The sequence below is a fragment of the Macaca fascicularis genome, chromosome 15 (genome assembly GCF_037993035.2).
Source record: "Macaca fascicularis isolate 582-1 chromosome 15, T2T-MFA8v1.1".
NCBI classification, from domain to species: domain Eukaryota; kingdom Metazoa; phylum Chordata; class Mammalia; order Primates; family Cercopithecidae; genus Macaca; species Macaca fascicularis.
In genome coordinates this window covers 123784985-123800212 of record NC_088389.1, presented here as the reverse complement: position 1 = coordinate 123800212, position 15228 = coordinate 123784985, and the positions used below count along the sequence as shown (strand labels likewise).

Below are 15228 nucleotides of genomic sequence, written 5' to 3'. Positions count from 1 at the left end.
CATGCATCATTCACCTACTTTCAGTCTTAACAAAAACAAGCAGCTCTAGTAACTGGTCTGAAGATTGGCCTCTCAGGTAACAATGCATTCTCTCCTTAGCAAAACCACCAATCATCAAGTCCTTGTGGGTATTTTGTTTGCCCCTCTATTCTGTGGAACTAATGGCTCATTCAGATTTTCAGTTAGGCCACAAATAAGTTTCATCCAATCAAATCATGACTTGATTTTCTCATATAATTAGTATGTATAAATCAAGATGTTAGACAAAATCCATTTTAATATTTTATATCTACACATAGTTTTAACAATTAGTGTAATTCACAGAAGTATGTGGTTATCTAATTATTTTAACACACAAAATCCAATTTGGACAGCTAATCCCTTTCTACGTGGATAAATACCCTCATAAATTAGATTTGAGAAATAATTTGCATGCAGTAGCCACTTTACTAAACCTCCCACTTCAACAAATGTAACTGTTAAACTCTATTTTTAAGACTGGCCAGTAAAACATAAGTAGATGTAAATATTCCAAGTTTTGAAGTCCCAGATGATGCCAGCACACAGTAATTCTATTCAGCAAGACTTCAGACAGAGTGTAAAGTTATCCAACATTTCGCCTCAGAAAAGACAAGAAGTTCTAAGTTGATATAATACAGAAACAATACCTTTTATCCACAGATGTTTTACTATTAGTCAATTAATTCTTACAAATACATAAACATGCACATTTTCCCACTTGATTTCCCCATAAATTAAGGAAAAAACAATGACAAGGAAATAAAACAAAAACAATCCATATTGCACAGCAGAATGTTAAAATCTCATCAACTGCACTGAGGTAACAACCCAATAGGGAAATCTGGAAATCTGGATGTGCATTTTATAATTAACAAGTGGTTCACTCTAGTTGAATAAACACCAGAACCAAAGCAGGGCCTGGTGCGGTCCCTTGCCCAGCGCTGCTACACATGGGCAAAGACACCGTCCCCGGCTAACACACTCCAGTACACGGCCCACTCCAAGGCCAGGGGCTGTACGGAGCCCAGGATGCTATCATAAACTCGAATTTGATCTTCAACCCAAATTACATTAATCTATCTGGGCTTGTCTTCTCGAAAGTAATACCTAAGGCATTCTGAAGAGTCCAAAAGCAGGACAGAGTTAAAGGTATTACTGGCTAATCTCCAGTTCCACTGAGTCTAAATATAGTCAGGCAATACGATAATCTCTTAAAATGTCATGAAAAACGCCAGGAGTTAGAAACTTGCATACACAGTTTCTCAGCAACAGAAAAAAAATGCTTAAACACATTTCAATACCTGACAAGTCAGGTAACAGTGTTACCTATAGGAACACGTTGAGTCAAGACCTCATGGCAAGGGCTCTGTGACAAGCCCTTCTGGAGCCAACTCCAGATAGTGTCCCCTTATGTGAAGCCTGTCGGGCAGAGCTGGGGTACAAGTTAAGGCAGTCACTGAAAATTTTCCTTTTACAAAATGTTACTGCTCTCATTAGGCAAATATCTTTCATTTACATTTGAATATCTTAGTGTTTAGAAGTTAAAGAAATATTTCAAACACTCCAAATGCTTTAAAGTCCATCAAGTCAAAACAGACATACATGTATATATAAATACATGCTTATTTGTTTTTATTCAATACTTTTAGGTGCAGATATAAAACCAATAAAGTCTCCATCACGAAGCATACCCTGTCGTTGGACGCACAATCTAAGGCACCGCCCCCACCCCGATCCTGTGATCTCCAGCACAGCTCAGCTTCCAGAAGCTTTTCCAGAAGTAGTGTCAGAACATACAGGATCATCTCCACAACCACCACTACCATGCACAGGCCTTCCTGTGAGCCGACCTGCCTTCCCTCCTGTGACCCAACACCAAGGCTGCTTCACCCCAAGAGAACAACCGGCAAGGGGAGCTTCCAGAATGAGCTGTTCGCCAATATGCTATGTTGCTATCAGATTACATAAGCACACCTCGCAAACACATGGGACACACACATCACACATTTCATACCATGCACACGTTGCATACTTCACACAACATACCCCCAACAAGCCCCACCTCACACACACCCCCCACCACACCACACACATACCACAATACACACACTGAAACATACCCCACACACAGAGCATGGGTTTATGTGGTGCATGTCAGGAGACCCCTACGGGTTTTCAAGAGAGGCAATCTTACTAAATTGGCCTTTAGCTTTGTCATTTTTTTCTTTCCCTTTCATCGGCTCTGTTCTTGCCTCTCTTTAATCATTTTAACAATCATTCATGTTTTGTTTTCATTCTAGAAAAAAAAAATTATTGGTAGATTTTCCTTCTCAATTTCAAAACCTTTAGGCCTCTGCAGAGTTCATCCTGTGAGGCCCTAGGTCACAAAGTGAAGAGGAGGTCACAGGCACTAGTCCTAATGCATGGTATCCTCAGAAATCTGCGCTCCAGCTGCAGGCTCTGACAACTCTCCCCATTAGAGCTCGGAGGGCCTCCTGTGTACCTGAATGAGCCTGGCCTGGTGCTGTGTCTCAAGACTCAGCACAGCCCAGAAGGAAACAGGTGGACACACTCCTGAGAACCGAAACTGGACTCCTGTTGATGAACTCATGGCAATACTCCAGCCAAAGGCTGCTCCGAGTCCTAGAAGGGCTCAGAACTGTCCCGGGTAAGCCTGTAGACACAGCAGGCACAGAGGGGGTTAGTGTTCTCTTTCACAGCACTAAGCATGTTGTTGCCCATGTGCAACAGTCATGACAAGAACAGCAAGTCCAATTCAGGAAATACATGTCTTTATCAAAGAAAAAAGATGTGACTGACACAAAGGCTTGCTCCAGAAGCAAAGGTGCTCATCTCTAATAGTTAGAGAACTTTTGCGTATTCCACCAGAGAACAGAGGTGGAACCTTAGGCCAATCAGTTAATAAGTATTTACGGAACATCTACTATGTGCCAGGTAGGGCTGGGACAGGGGGAAGCTGGCGATCTGCACAGGCATGTGCTTGAGAGGGAGGGTCTCCTTGGGTTCTCAGACCTGGGCCTAGATCCAGGGACTAAGATAAGAGGTAACACCTAACTTTGCAACACACTCCTGATGATTAAACATAAAAAGCACCTAGCACCCCTCATTATGTAGAGATAATGAGATCAATTCACATTTTATACATTACTCACATTAAATTAATTACAAATGAGTGTTTATGAAGAATTCCAAGGGACATCCAATTTTCGGGTTGAAATAGCAGCCTCAAGAGTGGAAGAAGTTGAGGAAAGAAAAATGCCTGGCTCTGTTTCACAAGTCCCCGGCAAAGGGGCAGCTGGAGGGTAGCCACCAGAGATGAGAACGTCTGCTGCTCTTCTCTCTCTGGGCTGCTGTTTTCTTCCGAAGACTCACTGTTGCCCAGGAGGAAGGACTTCTTAGCCCTCACGGTATTACTCAACCCACAGGAAATAAGCAAATACAAAGTACCCAGCCCAGCAAGTAATCTGAGCTTTTACAGAAACCTGGGGGTATGTGGGCTTGCCCATGGCACTAGGCTCCAGCACATCCTGGGTGGCTACCGTCTGGGTCTTAGAGCATGGTAGTGTAAAACGAACTCTGTACTGGTAGTTTTGAAGGGAAACCTGTTCCTACTGCATCTTACTAAAACAGTAAGATTCCTGGAGGTCAGCTCACGTATCACCATCAACAAATATTAATCTCATCTTTTCACTGTCAGAAAAATTCACTACTTCAGGAAGTAGCCTACTTCTGAAAGACTGAATATTAAACTGTCTTCCTTACCTTAAACTCAACCATATTTTTACACTGGCAAAAACAACTCTAGGGCAGACATGTTACTGGAGGCTAAATTTATAATGCATTTTCCTTACAGAAAGCACCCCTTCAAAATATAATTTGGGGCCATAAAATACTATCGTACTTAAGTTGTCAGTAAAAAACTCAATGTTTTCCATCAGATGTTAATCATCTTCTTTTAGTAGCACACTTAACATGACAACTAAGCCACCCTGGAAATCTGTTATAATGCTGACTTTGGGATCTATCCTAGCCCAGGTTCATTTTGTAAGCCAATCCCAACTTGCCGGAGTGGCCGCCTGTAAGATCATATTATAAAGTATGTCTCTAAGCTCAGTGCCAGAGCACGACCATTAATTAGCAATGCCCACTAAGAACATAGGAGAGAGAACTGCAGCATGCATGCACACGTGTTCATAGGTTAGGAAGAGATGCAGGCAGATGAATGGCTTCCAAGATGGTGGCCGACTAGACTCTGGTTGTGTGTATTTAGGGAGCAGCCACTATTATACTTGACGAGCTTTCCTGGGGTTGTTATGATCATAAACAACAACAAAAACCTCCAACTCATTTATATTAGGACAGAAACAGAAAAGTGGATACAATGAAGACTGTTTTTTTTCCTTCTAATAGAAAAATTGCCCCCTAATTTCTAAGCAGCCCCAGCATGTAGGTAGCACATTGGGTTCTCTTCCTCAGGCTGATACGTCTGTAAGCACCCTCTGTAATTCTCAAAGGTAAAAGGCTGTGGATATTTTCTCAAACCTTTGATATTTGAGGTTGGAGCAGCCCACTGTCCACAAAAATATAAATGCTTAGTAAGGCACAGGACATGTAGCAGAACACGGTATTACAGACATGTAGATAAATGCTGTTCATATTCCTCATTCCACGTATGTTATTCATAATATATTAGAAACTCAAAAGCTCAAGGATTGGCAAGTAACACTGGTTAAAAAAAAAAAAGAGTACGAGGACTTATGAAACAAATATTAATCCAAAAGAGTAATATCACAAATTGGCCTGTCATATCATTTGCCTTCCTAAGCAATTGTCTGCTGTGCTAGGTCTACTCAAAGTTCTGTGAAAAAAACCTTAATGCTTCTCCTAGAAAGCTTTGTAGAATAAAGAAATTCAGACAGACTTATTAGCAGCCTTCATAGAAATCGTGGGAAAAATGTTTACAATACCAATTTTCACAATATTCAATCAGTACAGTAATATTGATTAAAGTATTCTATTTCATAATATAATCCAGTGAGCAGACTTAGTTTACTTTTTATTAGCAATTCCAATTATTAGCACAAATAAAAACATTTTTAAAGCAAACTAGACCAGGAAAAAATGCTCCTTTCGGCTTTTCTTGGTGGTTTAAAAATACAGGAATAAATATAGGAAAATCTTTCATAAAAATAGTACTCATCTATAAACTTGCTCCCTCATTCCACATATTTATTTCATGTGTGTATAATTTTTATCTGTCTACTTTTTATAAGCCTGTTTCTCTTACTTACTTAATTTTGAGGTACTAGGGAAGACTTTTGTAGGAAATGGGAGGCAAGAAACAAAAGCCAATTTTATTAAGATGATGCTAATTTTAAAAATGTGTAAATCACTAAGCTTTACTTTCTGAACTTTGTGCTCTTCAATTATAGCTGGGGATACTTATTACCCTACAATCTTTTTAAATGTAGGCCTTTTATTCCGTCTCATTTGCCCTCAAACCACTGCAGCCTCTCCCACTGACCCCTGGAGAGAAAGAACCCCAGTGACTGGGAGCGACAAGAGGCACTCTGAAGGAGGAAAAGCCACAGAGGCACATAAACACCTCTACCACAGGAACGAGAAGAAGAAACTCGCCACAGTATCTGTATTTTTGCAAAGTGAAGGCTTCAAAGCCAGAAGTTCCTGCGTCAGACCCTGGACACATCTCCGGGCCCAGCCTTTATTCCAGCATCAACAGAAAAGGTCTCTGGGTTCCACCTTCCCTACCAGCAGGTGCCACTATCACCGTGGATCACGTCTGGAGGAATCTGCATGCCCCTGGGTGTTAATAGTTCTCTTCTACGTACACCACTGAGAGGGCTTAGAATTCCAAGGCATATACTGCCATGATAAGCAAATATTCTTCTGAATTTCCTAAAAGTGAAATTATAGAACTTAAGGATGGAAAGAAAGGTGTGGAAAATAAATTGCCAGCACATAATACAACATGACTTTCAAAAGGCTGGAATTTTTTTTTTCTTTTTCTTTTTTTCTTTTTTCTTTTTTTTTTTTTGCTATCACCTAGTTCAGGAGCAGAAGGGCTAGAAATTTTTGAGGGTCTCATATCCTACTTTCGCCATATAGTGACTTTAAAAATGAAAGTTTAGTAAATCACAGGAAAGCTAGCTATAAATTATGAACACTTGACCATATGCCTTAATCACTGACTAGGTTTCCAAAAGAATATACGTGACTTAAATCTGCTGAGAGTTAAATATTTTTAAGCAACTCTTAAGACTTCAACATGCTTGCCTTTTGAATAGTTCTCTCCGATAATAAGGCCATCTTGGGACAATCCTTATTGTTACAGTGACCATTAACAGGAACATACAGCTGTGCAGATAAGGTTCTGAAGCTATTTTAGATCACAGATTTTCCATTCAGAAATGGCCACACCAGCTGCTGGAGCAGCAGGCTCTCTCTGGAGTCCATATGCAGAGGGCTGGGTTGCCAGATCACTTCGGAAAGCCAAGGAAGCAGGGTTGGGGGAGAACAATCCTTCACAGAGACATGGCCTCCCAGGACTCTTTCTTTGGCTTATGGATCTTCCAGTATGACAATAATTTCATTCAACCTACATGTGGTCCAAGAGTGGCCATAGATTAGACAGCAAATTTCAACAAGATCTAAATACAATCATTGTTCCATCTTGTCAATCAAGAACTCCTGAGAAACTTTTCAATGTCAGCTTCATTGTGGCACAATCAGACATTTTCCTATCCTATTTAGATTGTCAAGAAGCTGTAGCACTCTCCTTAGTACAAATATGTGTTACCAATTAATAGATATTTCAAATAAGGAAGTTTAAATCAATGGTCCGAGCAGGGTCAGTATTTAATCAGCTAAAATCTAATGAACAGGTTATATGGAAGGCATTTTAATGCATGCAATGTTCATGAACATAGATCACACTGTGCACATTACTCAATTCTCAAACAAGGTTGGTTTTGAGCAAGTTGAGAGCACTGAGGCTTAACAATCACAAGATATTCTCAAAACAAAAATATCCCTTCTGGAGAGCTGGTGTTCCAATTAGGGTGATAATCATGGATGTATCACTGACATAAAAACCTTTTTTATAGGCTTGTTTCCCCCTCATGAATGTAACTACGCATGAAACAAGTTCAATTTTATCAGCTCCCTATAAAGACCTAGATTCCAAAGCTGCTTATAAAAATCTCACCCACTGAAATTACGGTACTGAGTAAGGTCTCTCAACTTCTAAACTCAGGTCAAATCTATACATCTTTTCCATTCAGAAATAAACTTGTATTTGTCATAGCACATTAATAATGCATCTTTCTAAACACTTACATTCTAGTGTCTTAACTGTCTACGCAAAGGTCATCTGCACCTGCTCCATCTTTGACACTTAAAGGCTTCATTTCTGTTTTGGTTCAGTCCATATATTGCTATCCAACCCATCTTTCTAAACGGAAACATCATTTGTAACAAACCTTCAATGGCTTCCCATCTCTACAGAAAAGTCAAAATCAAAGTTCATAAACCACTTGAGCAGAAAAGACTGCAATTTGTTTACCACTGACCTTTCAAAGCATCTCAGCACTTACGCACGCTCTCACATGAGTTTAATTTTCTGATGCACCAAACCAGGTCTTCATCTCCAACAAGCCGTGTGTACCTAAACCAATTATTCATTCTTTCACTGCCTGCTGCACACTGCTCTAAGAGTAATATACACAATAGCAAAAGACATAAATGTTTATGAAATCACTTTTAAAATCTCATTTACCATCAAAGAAGTACAAACTACCATTGGCAAAGCTCAGCCTCCACAGTGGAGAAAATACCCAGGCTCCATGATCAATTAACAAGTGCGGTTGGCTGGGCCTCTGTCCTTTTCCTCAGTGCTAGTTGACTCCCTTTCCCAAACCAAATCTGATGCATCCTTATCCCCAATCCTTCCTGCCTTCACCAACAAAGGTGGCCCCAAAGTATGAACTCCTGCCTCTGCTCCTCCTTCCCACCTAAGTCTACTAATACAAACTCTTTATCAGGACTAATTTTTTCCTATTCTCTGTGATAAACTCACCTCTTCCCCACTAAATCCTCCCCATTGGTCAAAAAAAGAACATAACAACAACCAAAAACTATTCAGTCTCCCATCCTTAAAAAGAAGGAGGAGAAGAGGAAAGGAGGGAAGTGAGTTCCTGAAAGTTCTCACTTTGAAGATATAGCCTTCCTTTGGCCATCTCAGCCACATCTCAAGAGAAGATCCAGTGCCACCTGCTGCCACCATCTTGTTTTGTGTTCTCCTGTGTCCCTTTCCTCCTCCACCGACATCAATGGCACCCCCATTCGCTTGAGTCATTTCAGACTTCCCCAACCCTTCTTGTCTTTTCTTCCTTTGATGGCACTCCTGTGACTTCTGATTCCAGCTGGAGCTGGTCTGCTCAGAGAAAGTCAGGGCAGTCTGACACCACGAAAGCTGTGGCCTGCCCTGGCTTCCACAATCCCCACCTCTCCTCCTGCCCCCCACCATCCACATGCTCTGCACATGCTGGCCCTTCTGAGAGCTTTCTCTACTGTGCATTAACAGGACAGCCTCTCCCAGGCCCAGCCGGAGACCTCTCAACCTAGACCAAGACAGCTGACAGGGAGCTAGCATGAGAAGCACCATCAGACGTGCGTGCTGCAGACATGCAGCAGGCACGAGGTCAAGACTCCACTTCCTGGGCATGTTTGGTACCGCAGCACACCAATGATGCCGAATGGCCCAACTCTGGAGGGGTAGGGGACAGTCACATCTGACTCCACGGGACAGCACAGAAGCCACAAAGCCCGTTCCTATTCAGCCCGAGGTGATCACTGGAAATGCCTAAAGGAGTTTGCTGTGTAAAGGTAACACTGTTTTTAGAACACACAAGCAAATAAAAAATAATACCTTCTACCACGAAGCCAGTGCAGTGCTCTGAAGCTGAGGACAAAGGAGCTGCAGCACCCAGGATGTCACAGGATTTGGGACTAGACAGAGCCTGCAGCGCAGGCAAGCTAAGCCCGGGAGAGAGGAACAACTGAAAAAAGGGGGTCTGAGGGCCTGGTCAGGCTGCAGGAGAAGTGAAGAGTAGTGACAGGCCAGGACAAGTGACCAGCCATGTGCAAAGTAAGAAATGCCATTCTTTTGTGAGCAAATGGATCACACAATGTGAGAAAAGAATGAAAACAGGTACATTGAAGAATGTCCTGAACCTTTGAGAAGAATGTCATTTACAATGTTCATTGTTCCACATGGTATCTCCAGCCATCGAAGACACAGAAGTCCTGATCACCTCCTGCCAGTGACAGTCACACTAGCAGCTCAGCAACCACTCTCAGGACAACTATCACCAAGGAAGGGTAGTGAGAAGTGCTTCACTTGAACGCCTTACGGATTGCAAGTTTGTCATAGTAATTGCAAACAGAAAAATTTTAAATCTAATGAACTGAGGTTAAAGTTCAAAGCTCAGCACTGCACACAGTCAGTGCTCACAAGGAGCTCACCATCTCAGGAGGCCTGCATTGACCCACACACAAACAAACAGTCTGTAACTAATTATCCATGGCTCAGAGAATGACCTAGTAATTTACAATTTTCACAATTCATAATATTCTTAGACTGTATGTTTGAGGATTCTTTTCTATATTTCCAGCTAAATATACAGTTACTTTTACATTCCTTACATTAGGAAATAAAATTACCTAGAACAAAAAGGCATCATTTTCTCCAAGTATCACACAAGCCCACTAGAAGATAAAAGAAAAATGCTTTGACCTCATCTTTGACCACCTTTTCAATCCTTCTCAGTGTTTCCACCTGCACCCCCCACTCCCAGAGTTGATCAGCTGGAAGTGCACATGTCTCAGAGGATTCCGAGACAAATCATCACAATCCTGCGACGATCCGTGAGTCCCACGACCTTCGCTACAGCTGCAGAGCCATGCGTGGTGGCACTCCAACGGCACACACATGGCCAATCAGAGACCTGCTGGAAGTTTTCTCCAGGACCCTGGCCTTCTGGAGAGAGCAGATCTTTGTTTCATGAAAACCAGAGCACAGAAACACACTCGTCCTGATTACCAAGACGTGGTAATTACAGAGAGTGGCGGCAATTCAGGTCTGCTTTCAGATCAACATTCACTTTAAAGTGTAAACCTGTTTTATTATTTTACCGAATAAACATCATTATTGGAATGTTACTGAGGAAGAAAGTCTGTGGCTTCTCCTCCTTTTCTAAGAGCTTTTACCCTGGCCTACTGCCCCGATGACGGCCCACCTCCTTTACACAGAGGCACTCGGGGTCAACTCAGTCATGATTCTTCTAAGGCTTTAGAAAACGCACAAGAGATTACGAGGTACCGAGGAAAACAAACAATGGATTGTTACAGTACATACATTCTGGTGGAAGTCTGTTCTTTCTAAAAGCAAGTCTCTCAGTTTTCTTTCTGCTTTCTGCCAAACTAAACAGGACTCCGTAAACATACTGACGAACTGGCCTATAGAGCAGAGCGGCCGGAGGCAGGTCCTTGTTGGCTTCATCTTCAATAGAAACAGCAATTTTGATTTCACCCTTTGCATGGAAGAAAGCAGAATAACATTGCACATTTTTCACATTGAATTTACAATACACTCACAGAAATACACTGTATTATCTCCAGTTAATGACACTGCAATTCCATTCCAAATCAACTGCTTAATAACTTGCCTAAATAAAGATGTTTAGGAAGAGTTCATTTGGCAGGCTGTGGCCAAAGCATATGCTCAAAGAATCAAAATAAAATCTGCATTATTTTATGTTTAATCCGAAACCAAGAACAAAAGAAAACCACGTAGATGTTCCAAAGTCTTTGAAACAATCCAGACAGATAACATCAGACAACAAACAGAATAAAAAAGACTGAGAACTTGCAACTTTTATTTAGAGAGTGGGGATGGTCATATGCAATATAATTGAAAATTTTCAATGACCTACATGCAAACTAAAGAACTGAGTATCCTGAAAATATAATGGTCAAATTTTCTTTGCCAAGTTCTTCCACGGCAAATTACCACCTCATGTATTAGGCTTCTGCCATAGTGTGGCAGGTGTTCAAGAAATGTGTCTCATTGCGGGTAAGGACATGCCTAGCCACTAGGGCAGAAAACAAAAGCACTCCATCTTTTTCATGTCCCAGGACCAATACGGCAAGAACCGCATCTGACTCAAGAACGTGCTGCCAAGAGACAAATGACTGACTATGGCCTTTGGCAGCTGAGATTGTTACCAAAATTTATCAGTCTCAGGGATCTTATAGCATCAAAATACATCTCAAGATATCATGCAATAAATTTTATTTAATTATACTCAGAGCATAAAAATGCACTTATGACCTCAATGTCTGTGAAGTTCATTGATATATATGCTTTAAATAATAATTTTGTAACATCTGCTGTTTCTTTCACGTAAGTTTAATTTCAAAACTGGTCTTTCCCCTTACCCTCCGTACTTTCATATTCATTAATCCAGTAGCTACATGTGTTCTAACACTCTCACCTAGGGAATATTTATCTTAATAATATGATGCTTTGCAAATTCTCTTCATTACCATAAAGATGCATCTCACTGTAAATGTCTTAGCCTGGGCAATTAAATACCAGAGCCATTCAGCTTATAGCATAAACTGAAAAAACTTAAGTAGCATTTTAAAATCTGAAAAGACAATTATCTCAACCATGTCATTTTATCAGTCTTTGTCCTTGAAATTCATAAGAAATAAGAAAGTATGTCGGTACAACTTGCAACCCTCACATAGATCTAACCGACTATCCAGGCATCAGATCCCGCAGTGTGGACATATCAGGTGGCTCCTGGGGACCTTACATTTCAAACAGCCCCACGAGGAATGAGTGTTGTTTCTTAACACGTTGTTTTGAAAGATGTCTTCCCAAAACTTTGGTTCCTTAAACTTAGCAAAATGCTCTCCCCACAACACTTACTTTTCACTTACCCTTTATAATTTATGTTGAACCTGAAAAATAAAATGTTCACCTTACAACCATAATCTGAAAAGTGATACTATAAATGCATACCCATATCAAATAATAGATGAGATTTGGAGGCATTACAACTAAAAAATAAATTAAAGGATCTGAGCAAATAGTACTGGCTACATGTTTTCCATGTCCTTTAATTAATAAAAGTAAGCAGTATTTGGATTAGTCGGTTAACAGTTGAAGTCCACCTCAGGAGTATTAGAGAACAGGAGTTCATTATTGCATTTATTGACTCTATTTTACAAACCACAGATGGGTTGTAGAGAACAGACAGAAAAGTCTGGTTATATATGGTCGTATAGGTACTGAGGAAAACATGTTAATAATACATGATAGTAATAAAACCAATTCTGCAGGATTAATCTAGTAACTGAGGTAACTTGTTAAATTGCGGGGCTAAGATTAAAAGTGCCAACGTAAAGACTACACATCACTGAGGAAATTTAAATACACATAGATACATCTGAGACACCAAGATTAAAAAATAATTGATGCCACACTATATGTATATATTTAAGCATACATGCGATAAGACACTAATAAAGTGAAATTATGACACTGTATAAAAAGACAGTTGCATTTTCTGACTATGCGCGTGTTAACAAAATCCTGTATTCCATTTTTTGCTCTTAGCACTATTAAAACTGCACTCAATGAGGTTATGAACAAGTCAAAACACATGAAGTACTATGAGCCATTCAAAGGGGGAAACATTATTTTCTAAGTACAAATGATAAAGGAACCAGATATTGTATCTGACATCAGAATTAAACCTGACGTTACAGCACAAATATGGTGTAAGAAAATTCTGAAATTGAAATAAAAAGAAAAAAATTACAAGTCATAAAATAATGTGATGCATTATTTCATTAGAAGTATAAAAATATTTTATACTAAGTTGAAGGAAAAAAGTGAGACTTCTCACGAGTTACTTTTAAACTGTATTTACAGTTATAAATGTTCATCTTTCATTCAATGTTTAGAAAGGGGAAAGTGAACTTTGCTTCAAATAGATTAGTAAGACAGAAAAATGGTTCAAAAAAGGACAAAAGGACAAAACACCCATAGGAATGGCCACTCATCAAATAACAGAAGCCACTCCAGGGCCCCTTTGATAATACCTTCGTCAGGACATGGAAGATGTAGGGGTACATCAGCCCCTTCTTGTGCCTGTGCTCGGCCACTCTCAGCACCTCAGGTGCAACGGGGGGCAGGGGAGGTGTGGTGATGTCCATGTGGTTCCTGGTGGGCATCGACAGGAGGCACGGGATTGGCTGGACAGTGCCCATCTGGCTTCCCTTGCCTTCGGCTAGTTGGCTTCCTGAAGAGGCAGTGGACGAGCCTTCTGCCTACAGTGCAGAGAGCAGAAGGGAGGAAAACGAGTATATGTCATGTTTTCATTCATTTAAAGTATGTTAGGTGCCTGTTCACCTGCCGGACACAGAGGGGACAAAGATGAGTCCTGTCTTGGAGAGACCAGATTTGGTGCCACCCTAAAGACAGAAGAAACAGACAGCACCCTGATCCAGTCCCTCTCCTTGAACAGCTTCCCACACTGAAACAGATCAACATCTACTGTGCCACAGGACAGTAGGCCTGTTGCTCCCCGCTGTTGTGTGTCATCCTGCAGTCCCTCTGTGTTGGGAGACGGAAGCCTCGCTATCTTGTTTGGCTCTCACTTGTCCATCATTCATGTGGTCCATTCCTGTGTTTGTTTTCTCAAGACCTTGCCTAAGATCTCTACACAAACAGGAAAACCAACACTCCAAGAGGCTGTGCAGTCTGAACACAGTTACACAACCCTAACACATAGAAATGGAATTCTAATCCAGGGCTGACTCTGTGCCACAGCTGGTACTTAAAGAACAAACAAAAACCCAAACTCAAGCATTCTCTGTAGTCATTATAAAGCCCTAACTATACACAAGCAAAGATTAAACCAAAAGCCCCAAAAACCTGCTAAGCCACAGCATAATCCCATTAAAAACAAGGTCTCAGATCTACGATAATGACATAGAAAGAGGTTCATGATACACTGTTCGGTGAAAACACCCATTCTGTAACAACTAAGCCCCCAGATGTGGAGTGTATGAACATAACAGGAAAGAGTCTGGACCCCAAATTATTACCACAGTGATGGATTGCGGCGAGGCAGTAGAACTAAGGAAAGGAAAAAGCAAGGGAGACACTTTAGCACAGTCTGAATTATCTGAATAGTTGCCCAAGAACAATGATTATTTGTATGATAAAATTTATCAGAATAAATGTTGAAAATAAGAATTGCTTATTGATTGATTTAAGGCCACCCTAAAGACATACACATTTTTCTGTTTCGAAAGTATACTCTTTATAATGGTGTGTAATTAAGTGCTTAATTTTATTCTTTAAAACACAAAGTGCCAAAATTAGTCTTAAGAAGAGTAACTCATAGATAATTCACTAGTGTTTTCTACACTCTCCATTCCATAAGAATACAGATGTGAAACAACTCAAAATGCTTTGGAAGGTGCTTTGAAAATAATATGTATCCACAAAGGATTTTTGTTGCTTATTTGTAGAACAATCATTTAATAGTACGACTTCTTTAGACAAACGTCTGATATTCAGGCAACCCTGCATATTAACCACCAAAACCTTCAAGCAGGAAACCTGCTCCTTCTTGGTAATGACATGTGGCAGACGTGGCTTTGCAAATTGAAAAGGTATTTTTAGATATCACAATTAACAAGTAGAAGTAGAAGAAAAGTGGAGAGGCAGGGCGTGGTGGCTCACGTCTGTAATCCCAGCACTTTGGGAGGCTGAGGAGGGCAGATCACTCGAGGTCAGGGATTTGAGACCAGCCTGGCCAACATGGCAACACCCCGTCTCTACTAAAAATACAAAAATTAGCCAGGCATGGTAGTGCACGCCTATAATTTCAGCTACCAGGGAGGCTGAGCCAGGAGAATTGCTTGAACCCTGGAGGTAGAGGTTTCAGTGAGCTGAGATCACGCCACTGCACTCCAGCCTGGGTGACAGAGCAAGACTCCATCTCAAAAAAAAAAAAAAAAGAAAAAAATGTTTTAAATAAAAAACTTTTTTACAAAAGAAAAAGAAAAAAAGGGGGGGAAGTT

General features: G+C 40.7%; 1 protein-coding gene across 11 annotated transcripts in view; it reads right to left on the bottom strand.

The window, feature by feature from the left end:
• FAM120A (family with sequence similarity 120 member A) overlaps positions 1 to 15228 on the bottom strand; it is a 114922-nt gene that overhangs the window by 22809 nt on the left and 76885 nt on the right. For all 11 annotated transcript variants that reach the window (XR_012424916.1, XR_012424914.1, XR_012424915.1 and 8 more), the window contains 2 exons: positions 13237 to 13464; positions 10478 to 10652 (listed from right to left, as the gene is read on the bottom strand). Coding sequence is in view for 7 of the 11 variants with exons in the window: in XM_005582268.5 (XP_005582325.4) it covers positions 10478 to 10652; positions 13237 to 13464 (403 nt within the window). In the remaining 4 variants the exon portion in view is untranslated. The remainder of the gene's footprint in view (positions 1 to 10477; positions 10653 to 13236; positions 13465 to 15228) is intronic.